This window comes from Piliocolobus tephrosceles, chromosome 19 (assembly GCF_002776525.5).
Source record: "Piliocolobus tephrosceles isolate RC106 chromosome 19, ASM277652v3, whole genome shotgun sequence".
NCBI lineage: Eukaryota > Metazoa > Chordata > Mammalia > Primates > Cercopithecidae > Piliocolobus > Piliocolobus tephrosceles.
The window spans coordinates 41631767-41656832 of NC_045452.1; the positions used below are offsets into that span (position 1 = coordinate 41631767).

A 25066-nucleotide genomic window follows, 5' to 3' on the forward strand; every position below is an offset into this window, starting at 1 on the left:
AGGCCCAAAGGAAACTGAGAAACTGGCCTAGAACTGAGTGCCTGCTATCTTGTCTTCACGTGTATTTTGATTATGTATGTCCCTGTTGGAAGAACGGAACAGTTAAGTTCACCACCACAAAAGCTGGGAAGCAGTACAGGGGCAAGCTCAATGGTAACCTGTGGGCCTAACATAATTACTGAATCTTTCATGATTTTCTACATGTAATTTTAAATAAAAGTAAGTCGTGTTTTTTTTTTCAGCCCAGTATCATAAAATGTGCCCTTTATCGAGGTAAAATTCTCACACCCTAAGAAATAAAACTAATGGGAAGTTTTCCTTTCTTACATGTGGTTAACTTCAACTTTACGCAACCAACCTTAATTTTACAGACTCACACTTAACTTTTAAATAAGTATCTTACCTTTTGAAAGCCACCTTAATATATACTGAAACAGGTTAATTTGTAAGAAGAGAAGACTTTAGGTTACCAACTGAATCACAGTGGCAAGAATTCTAGAATTCTGATATGTCCCCATATGAAGATTTGGGGAAGGAAGAATGAGTATTCGTATTCCCTCCTTCATCCAAGCATGTCAAAGCGTATCAGAGAAAACCACCAGACCCTCACCATCCATTCTAAATGCTACCAACTAAAACACTAGCATTTTGAACCACAAAAATATTATGTAAGCATTCAAATAAAAAAATCAATGTGAAAAATCAAAATGATCTGTTAAACCTCCAATTTTTACTTTCAGAGATTGCTGATGCCTATGTCGATGTATCTCAAATAGTTTCCTTTTTACACATTTAACTCAACTTTGATAGTATACCTACCAGACCTGGACCAGGTTAATTGCATAGGAAGATTTTTACTATGTTTACATTTTTCTTAAATTAATTTTAAAAAAGCATAGTAAAGAGTCTGAAGACAAATTATTCAACTGTTTATCATACATAAGACCGCATGACTATAATACAAAGGGGGGTTCTTTTTTCATTTAACGTTACAATATACACAGCAAGTCCGGACTAGATCTTACAATCTGAACACAGGTATTTAACCTTTTCCATGCTGTTTATGTTTACAATGCACAGAAGTCCTGTAACCAAACTGTGTAGTAAAGCACACAAAACTGGACTGTAACATAACACAGTATGCAGAAGCATTGGATTTTATGATTTTCTTTATGTAAATATCGGTTTAAAAACTGCTTTAGTTTTTTGGTGCTTGCTAAGATGTGGCAACCAGCACAGAAAAAAAATGACCTGACCCATATGATTTCTTAACCTCATTATTCCTAAACAGCAGTAACTACTGAATTCCTTTTGATATTGCTATACTCAAGATGATAGCCTTTTATTCACTGTAAACCTTTAAGAACTACCAAGTTCAAAAAAATCATCCACAGGCTTGACAGTTAATTACAAAATAAATATGGATTTCCTGATAAACAACAAAAAATTTCTGTAGTTTATAAAAACGAATATTTCCAAGTTTCCATTCACATTTACATAGTGTTTAGCCTTTCTTTTGTCACTGTTTACATATAAAAACCTGCTTTTGTTCAGAAAAAAAATTGACCTAGTCAGCCACATGGAATTGCCCAATAGAATGAAAGGCGGTGTTCTGCTGAGTCGTCTTAAAACAGGTTAGCGGCAGAGGTAGATTACTGCTTCTTTTCTAGGCTTCTTTTGATCCTGGACAGGTAAATTACTTCATTCTCCCAATTCAACCGCTCAAAAGTGTCACACCCCAAAATTGGTCAATTTAAAATGGGAACACAAATTTAGCAACTGCCAGACTGTGTTACATTAAGGCAGCATAATCTCAACACGAGGCACCTGTTAATAATACCAGCCTGTCTGCTCAGGTCACGCATGAGAGTTCTGCTTTACTTGCGCTCATACTCTGGACCTGTTGGTGCAATCAAGGTCTTGCTTTCAAGTTTACAAGTAGGTTAATCAGGAATACAAGAATCAACTGCTGGTTCCATAGCTTCTGGATCCAGTGTCCCTTTACCTTCAGAAGCCTGAACACACTTAGAATGTAACAGATGTTGTAATCTTGAATTAGATGTCAATCTATTATGTTCAGTACACAGATTGCTGTAAATGTATTGGCTATGGATTCAACAACAGTTCCAGTTTTGTTTAAGCAATAGTACAGCCATAATTTTCAACTGACATTTAAAAATGGTCTAGTTACACCTTGTGTCAAAGTGCAGAACTGCTACATTATTGGTTACAGACATCTATGTGCTATAAAAACAGCTTTGGTACAATAAATTATCAAAAAAGAAAATAAATTTTTGTAAAATTCACAGCATAATTGTGAGGCAAAAAAGCAGTCACATAAAATTCTGCATTTTTTAAAAATGTTCAGGATGAACAGAAGACATCTTTGTGCAGAAGAAATGGTGGAGATACCACGTGCCGAGAAAAAGCAAAAGAAAAAGTAAAAAGCAGGAAGGGACACAGCTGTAGCTATTTCCATCAAAGCAAACCACTACTTCTGTGACCTTCAACCAATAAGGAAGTCAACTTTATGACACACGCAAAGTGACCTTGCAATACCTTACAATTAGTGGGTCACAAAAGTCTATTTTAAAAGAAAGGCCTCTTGAATTACCCATTCTCTGTGTTTTCAGCATTAAGGACTGTCTGCAAAAGCATGTCCAAAAGTGATTGCATCTGAAATGGTAGGCTCTTCTAATTTCGAGTCCAAATCCATAAGGCCAAAGGTTATCCCAAAGACCACCACTCAGACCTCCCCAGGACTGGCCACGACTGACCCGTTGATTGCTTCTCAGTGCACCTTGGTTAGGAGACCAGTCACGTTCCATCCTATCTTCCTGTGGCCTCTACAACAGGAGAGCCACAGGATCCCATGTAATTGCTGCTTTGATCCTCAGTAGGTTCAGATAGGAGAGTTCTGATCCCCGCCACTCAGCATGCTTACTGTGCCTGACAAACTTCAACACAACTGTCCCTTTCATACAGCTGAAGATGGTGTTTGTGGAAGCTGGAGGTCCCTCTTCCTTACAGTACTGCATTTCCGTGCCCAAGTGTGTTTAGAGGACTTAAAAACCCAAATTTTCCCCCCCCCCCCCCCCCAAAAAAAAAAAAAAAAAAAAAAAAGGGGGGGGGAAAAAAAAAAAAAAAAAAAAAACACCCTCATGGGCCCTTTATGCAAATTATGTGCAGTGCCTTTTATTTTAAAATTAGTTGGCAAATGACCAAGACCAACATCTGAATATTTTTGCTGAAAAGAAAGACCAAAAAACCCACTATGACTGGGATGTGGCAAGTTAAAATGGGGGAGCAAAAAGAGGATACCTCTGAGCTATCCATGAAGATGGGTTTGGACATGGCTCTTTTAAACACTTCAATGTCCCTTTGCAATCTTTTCAAGTTAAAAAAAAAAAAAGTCAGCTTTGCCCTCTTGTAGCGGTTCAGTGTGTTAATCTCCTTCTGATTCAAGCAGCTTTGCACTTTGTTTTTGGAAAAAAAACACCACTTCTATAAAAACACACAAGAAACAAACTCAAGTTTCAATGTAGTCACGAGCTAGCTACAGGACTCTGTTGCACACAAACTCCTGTCATGGGGGACTCTTCTCTATCAGCCCCTTGCCTCATTGTCAGATGTCCTTCAGTCATGTAATGTGCAGGACCTGTATTAGCAGAAAATTGGTATGTTGGATGTCCAGCTATGCCAGTCTCTTGGCGGGGATTGGAGTAGACGGTCAAATTAACGTCCATAGCTCCATTCTGTCCAAAGTCCAAGGTATTAGCAGCCACTGGGCGATTCTGGTAGGCCTGATTGCCTTGATTACCAGTAGAGGAGGAAGATGTCGAGGAAGAAGTCGTTGAGGAAGACAGGGATGTCATGGAGTGGTGACTGTGGCCAACCTCCATAGAATCTTGGGTAGAGGAGCTATTCGTTGGAGAATTGTAGACCCTTGGCCTGGTCCGGTTACCCAAGGCTTGTTGTCCATGGTGGTGGTGATGGTGGTGGTGGTGGTGATGGTGATGGGAACTGTTACCATGGTGATGATGCAATGCATTCTGTTGAGGGGCTACATGAAAGGTTGTTTCTTGAACAGGATGAGTTTCAACAGTGACCTGTGTAGGAGCTTCAGTGCCTGACCAACCAAGAGGGGCAGGAAATTGCTGACGCACCTGAAAGAACAGATTTTTGAAAGGATTTTTCAGAGGACTGCTTCCAAGCTTTAATCTTCCATCAAAAGCGATGACACAAACTAGCATTACATTAATCACGGGTTAAGTGTTTTTGAAACTTTTAATGTGTTAGACAGTTTTATAATACAATATCCCAAATACATTCAAGGGCAAAAAAATTTCATCATGAAAGCTGCAATTTGTAGAAAGTTATATCCTTAAATAGGTTCATCTATTTCACTAGCCACTGTCTTCCCTTGCGAGCACTGTTTATGCTAGGGGTCTGCAAATATTCCCCGAAAAGGGCCAGATAGTATTCTAGGCAGGTCCAAAAGGAAGTCTTTACTTATCCCTCATGTCCTTCCTCTCTCCATCTTTCTTCTTTCAATAAAGGACTACTATCTACCCAGCTGCTTAACAATGCCTCTGTCCAACCCATGAGCGAGAACTTACGCGTCCACCTATGAAACAGATGCCAAATTTGGCCTCTTCTCTTCATCCCCACCATCTCCTCTTGCCTAGGCTAACACAACAGCCCCCTAAATGAACTCCTTGCTTCCATCCTTGCCCTTCTCCAAAGGGCAGCAGGAACAATCTTTTCATAACACAAATCCAATCACTTCCTTATTTAAAATCCTTTAATGACTTCTCACTGCACTTAGAAAAACGAAACAATCCCAAATGGAAACAACGGTCTGCATCACCTGGCCAATGCCCACTTCTCCAACCTCTTTTTCCACCCATCCTATCCCTGGCTACCTGGGTTCCAACCAAAGAAGGCTTGCCTTCCATTCCTCCCCTGGATCACTATCTCTCAAATGCCTCAGTGTACTAATAACACGCTGCTCCCCTCTGCCTAGAAATGTTATTTCCTGGATTTTCTTATTGCTTGGATGTCTCTTTTTCATCACTTCAGTTCCAGAGCGTTCCCTGACCACTCTGACTGATACTGCCTCAACCACTGTGGTAGAAGCAACAGGTTGTTCACAGTATTCTTCTCGTTCCTGAGCACATGGCTACACAACACTTCCCAGCCTCCCTTGTACTCACTGATGGCCATATGTCTAAGCTGTCAACGGAATGTGAATGAAACTTTGCATGTCACTGCTAGCCTGGCACACAAAATAGTACCTCCCAAGTCCTTCTGCCTGCTGGACACAGTAGACAGTTAGGCCCTAGGGCATGGTGGAACCACAAGATGGTAGGAAACCAGGACCTGGAAGACAGCCTAGCCACTAACCTGAACACCTATTCTGGACTGTTAAGACAAAAATGAAGGAAACTTGGTACTCCTTAAGCTACCATATTTTGGGGGTCTATCTGTCATATCAGAGTTTGGTCTACTCTAATACATCCTATCCAACAAACAGTCATTCTCTACCAAATTATCCTTATTTTCTTTTTAAGAGCTGATGCTACTTGCCACTTTTATTCATGTTCATTTTATTTACTTGTGTCACTTTAAGCTCTAGGAAGGCAAAAGGCTCAGTCTCTATCACCAGTGGCTGGCACAAATTAAGTGTTTATTCAACGAAGGTGGTCTGAAAACCAAACTTTTAAGAGATACTACTGAAAACAATCAGTAGAAAAGTTGGCAGTGAGTTCTCAGAAAAGAAAATACTAATTGTTTATATATGAAGTTAATCAAGTTACTGGATTAGAAAATCACATGGGAGGCAATCTGGCAATAGTTATCAAAATTATAAATCACGTTACCCTTTGAAACAGTCATTCTGCTTGCAGGAATTTGTATCACAGATAAAATGTGTATGTGTGAGTGAGACACATACAGTGGTGCCTCCTTATCCGCAAGAGATACAGTCCACGATCCCCACTGGATGCCTGAAACTGCAGAGGACCAAACCCTCTACATACTATGTTTTTTGATCAGATAATCTAGATGTCTACAAAGTAACTTATCTACTGTGTGGACACGCTGGACAAAGGGATGAGTCATGCCTAGGGTGGGACAGCATGAGATTTCATTGTGCTACTCATAACAGAATTTAAAACTTATGATTTCTGAAATTTTCCACGTAATATTTTTGAATCATGATTGACTGCATAACTGAAACCGTGGATAAGAAGGGACACTACTGTACAGGATTATTTATTAAACTACCATTTGTAAATAGTAAAAAAGGTTGGAAATGAACTAAACGCCCATTAATAAATAGGGGACTGGTGGCCACAGCGGCACACGCCTGTAATCCCAGCACTTAGGAAGGCTGAGGTGGGAGGATCAGTTCAGCCCAGGAGTTCAAGACCAGCCTGGGAAACATAGTGAGACCTCACTGCAGGGTGTGCTGGGATACAACTGTAGGCCTATTTACTCAGGAGGCTGGGGTGGGAGGATCACTGGAGCCCAGGTGCTCAAGGCTGCAGTGAGCCGTGATCGCGCCACTGCACTCCAGCCTGGGTGACAGAGCAAGACCCTAGCTCTAAAAATAAATAAATACATGAATAAACAAACAATAGGGGAATGGTGAAAAGACTCATGGAATATCTAACAGGATACTGTGCAAATAAATAAAAGAATGAAAAAGCTCTCTATGTACTGATACAGAGAGTGCTCCAAAATGTATGTCAAGACTAGAAAAACCAAGATGTTTTCAAACAGTTTGCCTGGTATGGTAGCTGTGTACAAAGGGTGGATGAAGACTATGTATTTGTATTTGCTTGAATATGTATAAAATATCTCCAAAAGTATACAAAAAACTAATACACTAGTAACACTGGTTTAGAAATTGAGGGGCCAGAAGGCATGGAAGGAAGGAAACCTTTCACTGAATTCCCTTTTATATTTACTTATTTTTAAAACCATGTGACTATATCAACCACTCAAAAATTAAGTAATAAAAAAGGATTTGAAGCAAAATCTTGACCTCTGTGAAATCCAGGTGGGAGGAACGCGGTGTCTCATGCTACTCCTGTATGTGTTTGCAGTATGGAATAGATCTGGAAGAAGGAAAGGGAAGAAGACGGGACAGGCGGACAGTCTAAACATTTAGAGAGAGTCCATGGGAGTAGTGATACTTAAGACCTGAAGCATAAATAGTAGTTACCAAAGCAAAAGGAGGAGGGAAAGAGTATTCCAGGCTGAGAGCACAGGAAATGTGCGAAAAGAGAGAGAGAATGTGGCATATTACACAAAGTGAAAAATAAATCAGTGTGACTAGGGTGAGTGAAGAGGAGAAAGAATGGCCTCAGTGAGGACCAGAACCCGCAAAGCACCAACGCCTTGGTAAGACGTCTACATTTCATTTCAGGTAGAAGGGCAAGTCAAAACTGGTTTAAAGTAGGGAAAATAGGCCGGGTGCGGAGGCTCACGCCTGTAATCTCTGCACTTTGGGAGGCCGAGAGGGGCAGATCACCTGAGGTCGGGAGTTCATGACCAGTCTGGCCAACATGGCAAAACCCAGTCTCTACTAAAAATAGAAAAATTAGCCAGCATGGTGACATGTGTCTGTAATCCCAGCTACTCGGTAGGAGACTTGCTTGAACCAGGGAGGCGGAGGTTGCAATAAGCAAAGATCATGCCGTTGCACTCCAGCCTGGGGGAGAGAGTGAGACTCCACCTCAGGAAAAAAAAAAAAAAAAAAAAGAGTAGGGAAAATAGCAAGAACAGACCGCTTTAGAGCAAGCTCACTTGGCTGCAGGGAAGAGAATGTGCTGACAGGTGAATGGAATTAGACACTCCCAAACTCTTTCTAGTAAGACAGGTCATAACAACCAGGCAAAGTGAAAGGTGGAGAATAAAAACGTATTAAGATGTAGTGAATCCAGATAATGTACAGTCGGATTCAGTGTGGGGAAAGACGTAGAGAGAAGTGCCCCCAGATTTATGACTTGAGCAAATGGGTAAATACAGGGCCATTTTTACAAAGAATGGCAAAAGTAGAAGAGTTGGGAAGGAAGTGAAAATGATGACACCAGTTTATGTGCTGTGTGTGCACATATTGTTGAGACTTTCAAGGTGACATTTATAGTAAACAGTTAGAAAGGCCCTAGGGGTTCAGAAGTGAAGTCTAAGTCAAAAGTCAAGACTTAAGAGCAACTGGCATGAAGATGGTGACTGCAGGCCCCGGCACGTGTGGCTGAAATCATCGAGGAAACATTAAGGGGAGTAGGGCAGGGACACGGGTCACGCCTTGAGGAACACTCAGGTTCCAGGGGTGGGTAGAAGAAAAGAAAAACCAAAGAGACAGTGAAGGAAGGGGCAGAGAAATGGCGGGACAGAGAATCATCCTGCCAAGGAAATCAGCAGTGAGTGTTTCAAAGAGTGGGTAAAACTCAACACTTCCAAATGAAGTTGTAGAATGCAGAAAGATAGCACTAGGGTGTCCCCTGGACCCATCAGTGAAGGTCACCGCTGACACCGGCAGGAGAGCTGGAGGGCAGGACCTAAGCGGAACAGGCGAGGAGGTCTTCAAAGTAAAGACACAAAGACTACAGGCAGAAGTATAGGGAAAGAAAGGGGGACAAGCAAAGGTGCTGCTTAAGATGGGAGAGGCCCGAGGATGAGGAAATGCTGATCAACAAAAAAAGCCACAAGAAGAGAGAATGAAGACACTAGAGCCAAGGGAGACCAAAGGGCAAAGTCCCCATGACAACAGGAGAAAGGGGATCAGGGCAATGAGTAGGCTTGGCCTTAGGCAAAAAGAAACACATTGCTTCTAACAAAAAAGGGGTAGAGGAGAAGTGGACAGTGCACACATAGGCAGGATCATGTATTCAATGCTACAAAGCGGAAAGAGTTCCTGTCTGAAGACTCTTTTCCTTACAATGCAAAGAGTGGGTGAGAACAGAGAAGGGGAGGGCAAAGGTTTCTAAGAGCAGAAAAGTTTGAAACTAGTATTAAAGAGAACAGCAGAGGATGGGACAACTCGGGAAACACGTAAGACTGCCCAGCAGTGGCTGGTGAGTATTAACAGTGCTGACAAACAGCTGCATGTGGGATTTTCTCCAGCACCATTCAGCTGCCCTAGTCACAAGAATGGAGAGCGCTCTTCATCAACAGCAGTTTACTCATCCATCAAATACTACACTGGCCTCTCACCTTCAAACACCACCATGCAAAACTCTGTATGAACCAACTTACAACTTTATCAGATGATTTAAATATTTTCACCATCACCATCTGCTTCACTCCAATTTTGAAAAAGTACTTAATGAGATCCTCTTCTTAACAGGTTTAAAAACAGAAAACAAATAAAACAACAACAACAAAAAGGTTAAAATCAAACCAGAAACTGATTCATAATCCAGGACTACAAGTGCTAAAAAATCATGAGAGGAAGCAGAGTCGAGTCATTAAGATCATGACCCGGGAAATTTACTCAGCCTATGAAGTCTCAGTTTCCACTGTAAAACGGGAATCAAAAAAGCATGAGGCTCAAAATGCTGCTTTGGTAAATAAGATAAACACAGGAAAAAAACCATTCAAAACAACTGCTACGCCTCCAGTAAGTGTTAGCCACTGCTAGACAAGGAGGAGGACAACTGCAAGAATGTGCTTCTCTATGATAAATACTGACATTTTCTTAGACAGCAGAACGTCATGAACCTCTAGGGTAAATGATACGGTCATTCTAAAGGCACCTGGCATCCAGCGCTGCTCTGCCTGAGCATGGCAGGTGACACAAGCAAATGAACCATGTGCGAGCTCACCTGGGGACTGTGTGTCTCGCAGTCCATGGCCTGCACAGCAGCTGTGAAGTGCCCGCCACTGTGCCGATGCTGGTGCGTCGGATCCGACCGGGCTCTCCCACTGTTGCTTGTCCCCGATGAGCCACCTGAAATATCACAACACAAAACAATACAACTGTGAGTTTAAAATTCAATTTGTTCAAATTTATACTCTGAAACTATACCATTAAAACTGAAAGTATCCGGCCAGGCGTGGTGGCTCAAGCCTCTAATTCCAGCACTTTGGGAGACCGAGACGGGCGGATCAAAAGCTCAGGAGATCGAGACCATCCTGGCTAACCAGTGAAACCCCGTCTCTACTAAAAAATACAAAAAACTAGTCTGGCGAGGTGGAGGGCACCTATAGTCCCAGCTACACGGGAGGCTGAGGCAGGAGAATGGCATGAACCTGAAAGGCGGAGCTTGCAGTGAGCTGAGATCTGGCCACTGCACTCCAGTTTGGGTGATAAAGCGAGACTCTGTCTCAAACAAACAAAAAAGAAAACTGAAAGTATTCACACACACACCACAAAATCTCTAATATTTACTTGAAACTATATCACAAAGTCTTCATATTCTCTGACTAAAACCAGGTTCTCTCTCGTCCACCACTGAACTAAAATACAATGAAGTCTGGTTTCCCCTTGCGGGAAAACTCAAGCAATGTGGACAAAAATTCCATTTAAGAAGTAGTTTAAACTGCTGGTTAGTAAATAGATTTCCAACAGTCAAACAGAATTTATTACGTGCGTAACTAAATATTGGAGCTTTGGGGAGATGAATTTACTGCTAACTACAAACAACAGATTTAAGTAAAGTAAATGCTCCCCATTAAATTAACAAATTAAATCAACACTTTAAAGTAATCCCACTTCATAAAGAAAACACAAAACATTCCCAAGCCTAATCTAACCGCAGCAACACAGACCTGAGCTTGATGATGTACTGGAGGTGGTGCCCGAAGACTGAGACTGCTCCATGGCGGGGCTTGTAGACACACTATTACTTGTATTTGTACCTTCATCAGCTGTTTTCTTGAAGAAACTGTGCTGCAGAGCATAATAAGGTTGAATTCGAGTTTTGGGGTCATAATCAAGCATCCTTAAAATGAGGTCTTTGAACTTCAAGTAGTCAGCGACCGTATGACCTGACTCCCCAGCACGTCGCCCACCAGGTCCTCCTGTTTCCACTCCAAGAATGTTATGAAGTTTACGGGTTCCTGGTGGTTTATACTCCTGTAAGAGAAAAGATGAAAGGCTTTCTCTAAATTTGGTGGAATACGTAAACACTCACATAATTTAACTTCAAATATGTTTAAATATATGTTGAGGCCTTTATTAAAAAGGACACTTCATACTTGAATCCTCTGCTTTTTCACACATTAGTATCCCAAAGGCATGGTAGTTACAGTTCAACATAATTCTGAGACCAAAAATGGCTATAAATGGCCCACGGGTCAGTAAACTGTGGCCTGATCCAGAGCCTGGTTTTCTATAGCTCCAGCTAGAAACGTTTTTTCTGTTTTCAAAGGTTGTAAAAACAAGCAACCAAAACCAAAAAATATGCAACAGAGGCCCACAAGGCTGAAAGCATTTTCTCTCTTGTCTTTTACAGAGAGCACGCGTGCCCCTGCCCACCCTGGCTGGTAGCCTCTTTCCTGCCTAACTGTGCACCCTCAGCACCTGCTACACTTCCTTCACCAACAGCAGCCCAAGAAAGCTATGGCAATCACACCAAGGATGTTCTACATGAAAAGGCGCTGGCCTAACCCTACCTGCCCAGAGTGGAAAAAGAAAATTATGTATGCTTCGCTTTAGAAAAGCTATGTAATAATAAATTAACGTGTGTGCAGATTTCCTGAAAACCCATTTTTTTGATAGATAACAGTATAACCCTTAAAACCTCTATAAATATTGAATTTATTAAGAATAGCATAACCAGACTTTGACTTCTAGTTACAATGCAGAAATGTGTGAGATGATTGTTCCTTCTCTAATAAGTCATAAAATCACTGAATTTTAAAGACCCATCAGAGAGCTGCCTGAGGATCCAAAGTTGGAACAAAAATCCCCTGAATTCTACAAAACGGAAAGTCTCTCCTGGAAGAGATCTGCAGTGGGAGAAAGAGAAGCACGCCACAGATGAGCGAGAAGACTCCAGTCCAAGTCTGAACCAACTTCTGACGGTCAGGTGTGGACAGACAGAAGATTGCGGCAGTACAGCAGGAGGAAGGCGATCTCCCAGGCACTGAGAGTTAGGAGTGGGGCTGCTGGCTGGGCAGTAACGTATAGAGACCACTAAATTTTCCCTGGTTCTAAAGACACAAACACTGCTGAAGCGAATGTCGTGATCCCAGCATAAAACATCTGAAGACAGTGGGGAATAGAATCTAAGTCAAACAAGCAAAGCCTAGAGTCAGCTAAGCTACAAAAGAGATCAAATCAGCCCCACATGAGGGGCCTGACAGAGTAAGAGGCCTCTTTCTGAGGGAAAATATGATTCATCTTTAACTGTTCTTAAGCAATGAAAGTTTGTCACACGTTTAAAAATTACAGACATTTTTTAAAAATGACGTCCACAATCACATGAAAGGAAAAAAACCCAATAGAAGATACACATAAATAAATGGTGCAGACGTTGAAAGTAGCAGACTGGAACTTTAAAATAATTATGATAAATTACGTCTAATAAATTATGATAATTAAACAATTTAGCTCAAAAGGTGGACAACATACGAACAGATGTAGAATTTCAGAAGAGAAAAACTATATTTAAAACAAAACAGAAATGCCAGAACTAAAAAATATAGGCTGGGCTCATGTCTCTATACCCAGGTTGAGGTGGGAGGACTGCTTGAGTCCAGGAGTTCAAGACCAGCCTAGGCAACATAGCCAGACCCCATCCCTCCAAAAACTTTAATAGCTGAGTATGGCGCCTGCACCACTCCTGCAGTCTGAGCTACCTGGGAGGCTGACGCAGAGGAACTCCTTGAGCCAAGGAAGTCAAGGCTGCAATGAGCCATGATCACATCATTGCACTTTAGCCTGGGCGAGAGAGTGAGAACTTGTCTCAAAAATAACAATAACATCACATGAATCCATTTAATGGATTCAACAGCGGACTGGACTCAGCCCAAGGAAAAAAAAAATGAGTGAACCAGAAGATAGAAAAAGAAATTATCCAAATTAAAAACACAAACAGAGAACAGAATGAATAAATCAGAGACCATTGGGATAATATTCAGCACTATAACATACACATCACTGGAGAACTGGAAGAAAGATGAAAGCAGAACAAATATTTGGAAAGACTATGTCTGAGGATTTTCAAAAACTGATGACAGAGATCAACCCACAGGTCCAAGAAACTCAGTGAACTCCCAGGAGAATAAATACAAAGAAAATCATACGTAGGTAAATAGTCAAACTGTAGAAATCAAACAAAGAGAAAACATTAAAATCAGCCAGAGGGAAGAGGGGGAAATATTATATGCAGGGGAATAATGCTAAGAATAATCACTGACTTCTCTACAGAAACAGTATAATCCAGAAAAAAAGTCAATATACCTGGAAGCAATATCGTAACATCTTTTTCTTTTGCTGAAAGAAAGAAGTTAATCTACAATTCTATATTCACTGAAAATATCTTCCAAAAAATAAAGGTAAACAAATATTTTCAGATCAATACCTGTTGACAGAATTAATCAGGATAACTTATTCATTATAAAATAAAAGTTAAAGGAAGATCTTGAGGCTAAAGAAATAATACCAGATGGAAGCTAGGAATTGCAAAAAGTAATGAAGAACACCAGGAAAGAGCAAATATAAGGATAAATACAAAAGATCTATTATCCTTATTTTATGTGCTTTTAAATTTCTTTTCTGTGTTTAAATCTATTTTTTATTTAAACAGCCAATAATGTGTTGTGAGGTGTAACATGCAAAAGTAATACAAGTGCACAAGAGGTAGACAGAATCACATGGTTATCACACTGTTTGCCAAGCAATATATTATTATTTGAAGACAAACTAATGTTAATGGTGCATATTATAAAAGGAACACCAAATATGACACATAGAGGAATAAGTAAAAAATCAAGATGGGAGATAAAATAAAATGCCAAAGTATTCAACAAACCTCCCCACAAAAGACAGGAAAGAAGGAACAGGAAACAACGAACAGGAAAGACAAACAGAACGCAAATAAGATGACCATCTTAAACCAAAACTCTGAATAATGGGTTAACCACTATCAGACTAGATTAAAAAATGACCTGACCATACATTGCACACAACACAAAAATAATTCTGTAAATATAAAGGTATGCACAGGTTTACAGTAAAAGAGTAAAAGTGTGTGTGTGTGTGTGTGTGTACACGTTACATACTTTTCTTCATATTTTTTTTATCTACACACACATACACACACACACACACACCATGAAAATACCAAGAATAAGAATACTGGTAAGACTATAGTAATATGAGACAAAGCAAATTTAAAGACAAACATTACTAGAGACAAAGAGGGGCATTTCAGGATGATAAAAGGGTCAATTTATCAGTAAGTCATAACAAGATCAAACATGCATACACCTACTAACAAAGCTTCAAAAACCATAAAGCAGTGTTACAAAGGAGTCTAAGACAAATCCAAAGTTATCAATGAAGACTCCTCTCTCAATTACTGACAGAATATACATATACACAAAGATATAAAAGATATGAAGAAAAATACAAAACACTTTCATCTACATTGATAGCTGGAGACCACTACACCAAACACACACAAAATACAATTCTTATCAAGCACACATAAAACATTCACAAAGACACATTAGATGCTAGGCCATAAAACAAGTCTCAGTTTTAAAGGACTGAAATCACGTTCTGTGACCAAACTGCTACCAAACTAGAAATCAGTAAGATATCTAGAAAATCCTTAAATATTTTGAAATTATGTAACAAAATTCTAAATAATGACAGGTTAAAGAAGAAATCACAAGTTAGAAACATTTCAGAATGACTGTTAAAACATAAAAAAAGCAGCCAGGTGTAGTGGCTCATGCCTGTAATCCCAGCACTTTGGGAGGACAAGGCAGGTGGATCACGAGGTTAAGAGACCATCCTGATCATAAGGTGAAACTCTGCCTCTACTAAAAATACAAAAATTAGCTGGGTATGTGTAGTCCCAGCTACTTGGGAGGCTGAGACAGGAGAGTTGCTTGAACCTGGGAGGCAGAGGTTGAAGTGAGCCAAGATTGCACCACTGCACTCCAGCCTGGCAACAGAGCAAGACACCATCTCCAAAAAAAAAGAAAAAGAAAACAAAAAAGAAAAACCAACAACAAAAACATACAAAAAGCTGCAGAATGCAGCTAAAGCAGTGCTTAGAGGGAAATTCATACCATTAAATTCTATAGTAGCAAAAAGGCTTAAAAATTAATGATCTAGTTTCTACCTTTAAGAAGCAAGAAAAGGAGTCAATTCAACCCAAGTACATGGACATAATGAAGAGCAAAAAAAACAGAAACTAGATCAAGAATAGAAAAAGAGGCCGGGCGCAGTGGCTCACACCTGTAATCCCAGCACTGTGGGAGGCCAAGGCAGGCAGATCACAAGGTCAGGAGATCAAGACCATCCTGGCTAACACGGTGAAATCCCATCTCTACTAAAAATACAAAAAATTGGCCAGGTGTGGTGGCGGATGCCTGTACTCCCAGCTACTCGGGAGGCTGAGGCAGAAGAATGGCGTGAACCTGGGAGACAGAACTTGCAGTGATCTGAGATTGCGCGCCACTGCACTCCAGACTGGGAGAGAAAGCGAGACTCCGTTTCAAAAAAAAAAAAGAATAGAAAAAGAAAAAAAAAAAGAAATCAACACACTCAAAAGCTGGTTGTCGGAAAGGATTAATAAACTTGATCAACCCTGAGCAAGACTACTTGGGGAAAAAACAGAAAGTACAAACGGCCAATATCAGGAATAAAAGAGAGACTTAGCAATAAAAAAAAAAAACTATCACTATAGATTCTCTAGATATTAAAAAAAAAAGTAAAATATTACTGATAAACTTTATGCCAACAAATTCAACAATTTAGGTGAGAAAGAAAAGCTTCTTGAAAGATACAACTTACCAAAACCAACTTAAAAAATTTGGATAACCGTATTTTTAACAAAAAACATAAATTATAATGAAATAACCTTCTAACAAAAAATGTCCCAGGTTCTGATGGTTTCATCAATGACCTCTACTAAACATTACAAAAGAAATAATGTCAACCAATCATATGCAAATTTTCTCAGAAAAATCAAGAAAAAATATTTCCTAATAGTTTTACAATTCCAGCAGAACCCTAAAATCAAACCCTAATGATGGTATTATTAACAAAATTTTAGACAAATATCCACTAATGACATAGAAACAAAATTCTTTACCAAAAGATTAGCAAACTGAACTGAGCAATATATATAAGAGAACAGTATATCAAGGCCAAGTGTAGTTTATCATAGGGTGGGGCTTAACATCCAAAAAATTAATGCATTTTACCACAAAACAGGAGAAAAATCATGATAATCCCTATAGATGCAGAAAAAACATGACAATATTCAAAACCCACTCATGATATTAAAAAAGCAAAAAAGACATACAATTGAAAAAATAAAAGTGTCTTCATTCATGGAGCATAAGATTGTTTAAAGTAGAAAGCTCTATCAAATTTCAACAACGAAAATACATTCATCCCTCAGTATATGCAGGGGGTTGGTTCCAGGCCCCCCCCCCCGCCCCGCCACAAACATACTAAAATTCACACATACTCAAGCTCCACAAGGAGGCTGTGTGGAACCCACATATGTGAAAAGTTCGCCCTCACACACAGGTTTCACATCCAAGGAATACTGTATTTTTGATCCACATTTGACTGCAGATGTGGAATCCTCAGATACAGAGGACTGACTGTATTTGTTGGAAAAAAATCTGCATGCAAGTGGACCTGTGTGGTTCACACCTGTATTGTTCAAGGGTTATCTGTACTAGAATAGTTGAATTTAGCAAGGTCTTAGGATATAAAAATCAGCTGCATTTGTATATACCAAAAATGAAAAATTATGAAATTATACATTTGAAATGTCATTTAAAATAGCATCTAAAAAATTAGAAACTTAGGAATAAAGTGAACAAAATATGTAAGACTTCTGCATTAAAAACTATAAAACACTGCTGAGAGATTTTAAGCCCTAAATACATGGAGAGATAACCCATCTTTATAGAGTGGAAGACTTAATATTGTTAAGATGTCCATTTTCCTGATGGAAACCCCAATTGCAACCCAAATCAAAATGCTAGCATGATTTTTTGGTAGAAATTTACAGGCTGATTCTAAAATTCATGTGTGAATAGAAAGGACCTACAATTAAAAACATATCAATACGGTAAAACAATTGCTTTCAGCAAATGCTACTGTAACTATGAGGTAAGCATATGGAAGAAAACGCATTTCAACCCCTTCACCCTGTTCCACACTCAAAAATTAATTCAAGATGGACCACAGAATCTTAACTGTAAAAGGCAGATTAAAAAAAAAAAAAAACCTTTAGAAGAAAACATAGAAGAGTATCTTCACAAACTTGGAGATGGCGAAGATTTCTCAGGATAAAAAAAGAACCAAAAAAAAAAAAAAAGTTGACAAATACAACTTCATCAATATTAAAACTTCCTATTCATCAAAAGATATCATATTAAGAAAGGAACAGGCAAGCCACAGTCTAGGGAAATACACTGACATATATGTGACAAAAAACTTAATGACAAAGGACTACTCAGTCATTAAACAACTCAGTAACACAAGCAAAAGATGGGAAAGACCTGTGACAAAGAAGATATATGAAAGGCTAATAAGCATACGAAAAGGTGGTATCATTAGCCATGAAGAAATGCAAATGCAAACCATTACATATCCACTACAGAATGGCTAAAATCCAACAGACAAACTATATAAAAAGGTGAGGATGTCATGCAACTGGAACCCTCATATATCACGGGAATATAAAATAAAACAACTTTGGAGAACTGGTGTTTTCTTGTTAAGGTAAACACATACCCTATGACCTGGCAATTCTACTCTTAGATTGTGCTGTCAGAGAAACGAAAACATACGTATGAAAAATGTTCTCAGTAGCCTTATTCATAACAGTCCCAAACTGGGAACAAACCAAATGACCACTGACAGATGAATACAAATTATGGCATTTTCATTCAATGAAATATCCTGAAGCAATAAAAAAAACTTCCTAAGACATACAATATTGATGAATTTCCAAAAGCAATACATTTATTGAGTGAAGAAAACCCAAAACTAAACAATAAATACTATAAGGCTCCATTTATACTAAGTTTGCCAATGAAAAAGCAAAGCTAGTCTTTGATGACAGAAATCAGAAAGCAGTGGGAAAACAGAAAAGGGTCACAAGAGGATTTGGGGTGATAGAAGTCTTTCATATTGGTGTAGATGGGGGACATTGCTGTACATAAAGGTGAAAACAAACTCAATACTTAAAATCTGTGTATCTTACAATATATAAACTGTACTTCAAAAAACAGCATCATTTATTGTCTTCTTCACTCTCCACCTCCATCAAGAAAAAATATATAGTATTTATTATTGGAAAACCCTAATACGGGGCTTTTGAAATGTAAAATGAGAAATAAAAAGTAAAAATAAAAGCAGTAAACAAACCACAAAGAGACAGCCAATGAAAGTATATGCACATCTATTTGTATCTCTGGTCAAAATTCTTAGTGTACTATTTGTAATGTAACAATTTGATAATGAATTTGATTTTTTTGTTGCAAAATTTATCTCTTAAAAGCAAAATAATTATTTCATGTTTTTAAAAATTAAGTTGCTTAAGTTAATTGCTAAGTGTGACTAAAAGAAACCTCATAAAAATCTACTTAATTTACATGTACTAAATGTATGTTATCTACTTCCAATTTTAAAAGGGAAAAGACAATCTACTCATTTCTGAAATGCCCCCACCCCAAATAACTAAAAGTAATACCTATAGATCAATTTGAAAGAAATGATAGGTCACTGTGGTTTTTGTAAGGCGCAGAGATTTAAGAGATGGAATGGGATGTTTTATTGAGAAAAAAATATCAGAAGCAAAATATAAATAAATAAATCTGAAATGGAGAAAGCAGCAGTCTGTATCACAGAGAGAGACAACATAAAAAAGATTTAATTTCCTCTCCATGCTAATTCAAACTGGTAGGAACTCCTTTAAATGCTGGTGAAGCTAGTAAGGATTCCCAGGCTAAGTTTTGGTTATATGGAAAATGGGCCATGATTAATGAGCTATGTGGATAAAGAAAAAATAAGGGCCCAGGAGGTCTCAATAGCATTTTCCATCCTTTCCTCATGGGGAACAGGCATAATTTAGCAGCTGGAAACTGCACTGCCTACAGCTTTAGTGAATATGGCAGAACACAGTAACTTACACCTCAGTTCTGAAAGATACAATTACATATGTGCTTCTAAATATTCTAAAGAAAATAATCTGATATTAAAAGTTAAGACTCCGCAGCTATGTGGAAGTGAATTAAGGCAGTCAACCACCATCACCTTCAGTTTGCTGAAAATGACACCTGGTGGCAGTGTCGCTAAAATACAATGCAAAATAATAACTGAAACAAAAATAAACTCTTAAATGTTATAAATGCAAAACTTCGATCACAAGGTGACTGCTTTGGTACATGTGTGTGTGTGGGGGTCATATTCAATCACATATTTATAAATTACATTCATTCAATACTATGACAAAACTAAATTACAAAACGATTATTTACAGATCTATAAAACAAAAGTAAAAAATCAAGATGCAAAATTGGCATCATTTACTCTATTAAATTGACATAATTTAGGTATCTTTTAAAAAGTCCTCAGATAAAAGAAAATTACTAAAACAAACCTAATGTTTTAAAAACCTCACTTTCAAAGATTTTGGAGATGTGAAATTTTTGCTATCCAAGTCATTGAGCTAGGAATCTGAAGTCTATCAAAGGACTATCTAGTTAATATCCTTAGAAAAAAAAATCACATACTACTTAAGCCAAAAATCATCTTCTGACATAATTTACCAACTGAACTTAAAGAAAAATCATTTACACCAATTGTGACTTCTGTTCACAGCTGCAGTATTAACTCACTACATGCCCGAGCTGTGAGAAACAAAGGTCAAACTTACTAATTCTTCTGTTGAAACAAAGTATGGTGATGTGATCAGCTGCCTCAAAATGCAGGCATACAGTTTTTAATATGAAGTTTTAAAGATAACTCTGACCATTAATCAAACACTGGTCCATACTTGATAGTTAGGTCAAACTATACTCAACTTCTGAACAAAATATCTACGTAAGGTATCAATAAAATCATTGACTGAAACACTGATTTCAAGTAAATGCAAAATGAGCTATAAAAAGACAGGTATGATAAATTTAATAAAGGCTCAAAACAGATATATCCTTATTTTACCCGTTTTCCATCTTTGGTCTTCTTTAAGTTCCAAGTGCCATCTGGCAACTTCTCAAAGAACTTTCTTGCTTTTGGTGCTTGGTCAAGAATATGAGCAGGTGGAATACCCAGAACTTCCACTATTTTATTCATCTGATCTACCTGTATTAAAAATAAAAACAATAAAACCTATCATTTCTACTGTACATCTACTCCTGCTCATCAAGTCATTCATTCATAAATAAACTGCACACCTCCTATGTGTCAGGCACTCCTCTAGACATCCAGCATACAGCAGTGAACAAACACAAGAAAAGCCCTACCTTCCTTGATACCCCACAGAGGGGAATACCCCACAGAAGGGAAGATACTCAATTAACAAACATATTATGTCAGATAGCCATGGATACAATATTGAACAGTAAGGAAAGATGAGAGGAAGTTTTAAAGTTTCCGTTCTTGGGGAATTTTATTTAAAATTTTTTTTACTTACTTATTTTTGAGACAAGGTCTCGTTCTGTCACCCAGGCTGGAGTGCAGTGGTGCAATCACAGCTCACTGAAGCCTTGACCTCCTCCCAGGCTCAAGTGATCCTCCCACCTCAGCCTCCTGAGTGGCTGGGACTACAGGCATGCACCACCATGACTGGCTATGTTTCTCTTTAGATGGAGTCTCGCTCTATCACCCAAGCTGAAGCGCGGTGGCGCAATCTCAGCTCACAGCAACCTCCCAGGTTCAAGCAATTCTCCTGCCTCAGCCTCCCAAGTAACTGGGATTTCAGGCATGCGACACGAGGCTAGGCTAATTTTTGTATTTTTAGTAGAGACGGGGTTTCACCATGTTGGCCGGGCCGGTCTCGAATTCCTGACCTCAAGTGATCTGCCCACCTCAGCCTCCCAAAGTGCTGTGATTACAGACATAAGCCACTGCACCCAGCCCTATCAATAAATAATTGAATACATGATGTCAGATGCTGGCTAAGAACTATGGGATGAGAAGGGGTACTGCAACCATAAGTGGGGCATATGGTTTCACCGAGAACGTGACATCAGAGCAAACACTAACATCAGCAAGGGACTAGCTCGGAAAGAGAATTTTAGGCACAGGAAGGAAGAAATGCAAAGGGCTGAGTATGGGCCTGTGGCTGGCATTTTCAAGGGACCACAGAGAAAGCTGTGTGTGGCACAGAGTGAGGGGAGAAGGAGAGACCAGGTAGTGGTGAGAGAACTGGCATCAGAGGGAGCAGGAATCTGTGAGTTACTCAAAGGACCTCGGCCTTTACAGTGAGTAACATAGCAAAGTTTTTCAAATATTGTTTAAGCCCAAGAAAGATACTAATTTACAAAGTAAGATTTATACTAAAACAAAAACAAACTATGGCAGTTACTATCAAAGAGTAGCTCACCAGTTCAAGATGAAATGAATTAAAAGGGGCCGGGCACAGTGGCTCATGCCTGTAATAAGCACTTTGGGAGGCTGAAGCAGGCAGACCACTTCAGGTCAGGAGTTTGAGTGAAACATCATCTCTAGTAAAAATACAAAAAATTAGCCAGGCATGGTGGCGCTGCCTGTTAATTTCAGTTACTCGGGAGACAAGATTGCGCCACTATACTCCAGCCTGGGCAACAGAGCAAGACTCCATCTCCAAAAAAAAATTAAAAGGAAGGATGGAAGAGACAAGTTTCTGACACCACCTATTAACAGCTGCATGATCCGGTACAAGTCATTAATGCTTTTGGCCTTTCTCTTCTCACTTATAAATAGACTGATCAAGATCTGCAATGGTCCATTTTTCTTTTAAAAAACAAACAAAACCCCACAGGTGAATAGTTTTTAAAACAATGAAAGCCCAATTTCTCTGACTTCAGGGAGTATGGCCTGTCCCTGCCCTCCCACTCACTGCCTCTGACCTTCAAAAATTTTCCAGAACACAGACTGAAAACCTGTGGAATACAGAATTGCACACAGTCTCGGTAGCCCGACAATTCTATAATCTAGTTTACTCTACATTATTCAGACTGAGTATCCATCAGTCCTACTGACCATTACCTCTTCAACTGCAAATCATAATCTCAAAATTTAGAGTGATGTTTGTATCTCTGCAGGATGGCCGTCATTCCTTATCATCTTTAAGCTTTCTGTTACTGTACGTAAAACCTGTAAAATGTATGCCAAAATACTTAACACTTTCTAATCTAACACTTTCTAACTGTTCTCCTTCATGAATAGATTAATAAATCCTACTCCTATCTCATAATTCTTAACTTTACATTATATGACAACTGACAAATATGAAAAAATAGGTATATTCAAACTGACCTCACACTTGAATGATTAAATAGACATCTTTGCCTAAACACAACTTTTAAATTACACTGTCATAGATGAAAGACAAAAAGAAATTATGAAAACAGAATTTGTAAAGCAATACATCATTTACCTCATTGGCACCACTGAAGAGAGGTTCTCCAGTGTGCATTTCAACCAAAATACACCCGAGGGACCACATATCAATGGCAAGGTCATAAGGCATTCCCAGTAGCACCTCTGGAGACCGATAAAAGCGACTCTGAATATACTGGTATATCTGAAATATATTTCAAAATAGTATTACTTCAATTGCTTAAAACTGTAGTCAGCATTGGATTAAAAACATTGACGTGATATTAACAAAAAAGAATTGGCTAACTCCTGAATTAGGGTTCCATTGACTAATTTCAACATTAGACTATGAATATGGCTTAAAGAACTAAACATTTTTAGGGACTGGTTAATCTGATTGTGAAATGCGTCATACGTAAAGATTCAAGCCCTTTCATTTAGTCTAATCCTACCTAGTCATCATGATATTTCTTAAAACAATTATGCCTCACTAGAAAAAAAAACAAACACTATTGAAGGTAATTTATTTCCCTAATAATTATTTCCTCCTACTATGGCTGGCACTTAGTTTACCACTATTTTAACAACTAAATTGTATTTAAATTAACCTAAACAATGTATTTCTCAGCGTTAAAAGTCAAGTAACTTCAATACAATGTAATTTAAAATTCAGACACTTGTACTCTTGCTGTCTCACAGATAAATCCCAGAAACACTACCACATAAAGATTCAATTGAGAGCTGTCTCTGATCAATAGCTTCTTCTCTCTTCTCTCTCTACCTCCATCCAAGACTTCTTACAGAGACACAATCCTGACATGGACTATTTTCAATGAAGTAATGTGAGGATCTCTTCAGAGACCAATTTGTTTCCCTTATTAAAAGGGGGAAAGAAAGAAAATCCTCCTAACTAAATTTCCTAACTTAACACCCAAACCATGCAGCCAGAAAGCTCATGAAATTTTCTGTGGTTCCCACTGAAACCTCCAGCCAAGTCTTCAAGAACAATCTCAGGCCTCCATAGACAGTCAACCAACCTTAAGGAACTATGAGAAGAAAGTCTAATTTAAAAGAACTGGGAAGAAGTACTGCATTTCCAAGGGTTTTATAAGCCAGTATCACTGTTAATTCCCTAGGCCCAAACTTACTCACCACTCCCGAGACTTTTATTTCACAGCTTATGTCAGGAACTTTGTCACCTCCCTATCTAATTTGTTTAAAGCAGTTGCTTTCCCCAAAACACATTTGCCCTACCACCTTCTGATTCTAATCCAATAGATCTAGGGGCAGGGACATGGCAGGTCTATTTTAGAAATAACTTCCCGTGTGATGCCAATGAACTTGAATAATTAAAAACTTATTATAGGGATAATTGGCTAATTTTGGCTAGACAGAAATAATAATGTTTAATATTAGAACAAAATATATAATTTGGCTTAAATAGGGGAAAAACTTCCCAACTCTATAATCTATTCAAACTACTCTCAAGATGGGCATGTATTTTTCATTCACAATACACTCTATCCCATATAAACTACGAGCATCTCTCGATTTTTCGAAGGCATCTAAAACTACAAACTTTGGTCCCTACTCCAATTTTTAAAAATTACTTCAACACTCAATAGCATCACTGCCATAAGAGAAGCTGCAGAAAATAACAAAAAGGCAGTCCTATTAACTGGCTATAAATCCTTATGATTAATCTATTATAGTTAAAGCCTGGACAAAAGTAGGACCGGACAGAAAATTTCACTAATTTGGAAAAATAAGAAACAGAAAGTCAGTATGAAAAATTAACATCTGTATGTTAGTTGGGTTTCTTTAAAACAGAAGAAATACAGTTTCAATACTTTAAAGCAAAAAGAATAGTGTTAAAAATGAGTAAAATATTATCAAATGGTGACACTAATTCCTTTCAAGAGGAGACCCCTATAACTTCTATTTTACACATAAAACAATGCCGTTAGAGTAGTTTTCATAATGCCGGAAGAATGACAGGAAAAAATTGCTTTCCTAAATCAGCTAAACTTTTCAGCACTACGAACACATCTGTTTTTAGCAGTCTCAAAAAAACCAGCTTGGGTATGTGTCAGAACTTATGTAAATTTTAAGTAAGAGTGGGGAAAAGAAGATAAACTTATCTATCAAAACAAGTACGTCCATCAACTGAATTTTCTATACTTCAGTACCATGACTAAGGCAAAATTACCTGCATTTTTCTGAACCATCAGTTTTTTAGAAAAATGATTTATCTTGATCCATCTTCAGAGAAGAATTTTACAGCAAAGATTCAATGTTCTAGTACTGAAAAGTCCCAAA

At 38.5% G+C, this 25066-nt stretch overlaps 1 protein-coding gene across 6 annotated transcripts in view; it reads right to left on the reverse strand.

The window, feature by feature from the left end:
• Positions 1-838: 838 nt before the first annotated feature.
• The window catches only part of DYRK1A (dual specificity tyrosine phosphorylation regulated kinase 1A), a 151785-nt gene continuing 127557 nt past the window's right edge, over positions 839-25066 (reverse strand). For 5 of the 6 annotated variants that reach the window (XM_023191548.2, XM_023191519.3, XM_023191505.1 and 2 more), the window contains 5 exons: positions 22806-22952; positions 20387-20527; positions 10783-11089; positions 9837-9961; positions 839-4166 (listed from right to left, as the gene is read on the reverse strand). In XM_023191548.2, coding sequence (XP_023047316.1) covers positions 3546-4166; positions 9837-9961; positions 10783-11089; positions 20387-20527; positions 22806-22952 — 1341 coding nt within the window. In that variant the 3' untranslated portion in view covers positions 839-3545. The remainder of the gene's footprint in view (positions 4167-9836; positions 9962-10782; positions 11090-20386; positions 20528-22805; positions 22953-25066) is intronic. The other variant, XM_023191511.2, reaches the window with a different exon arrangement.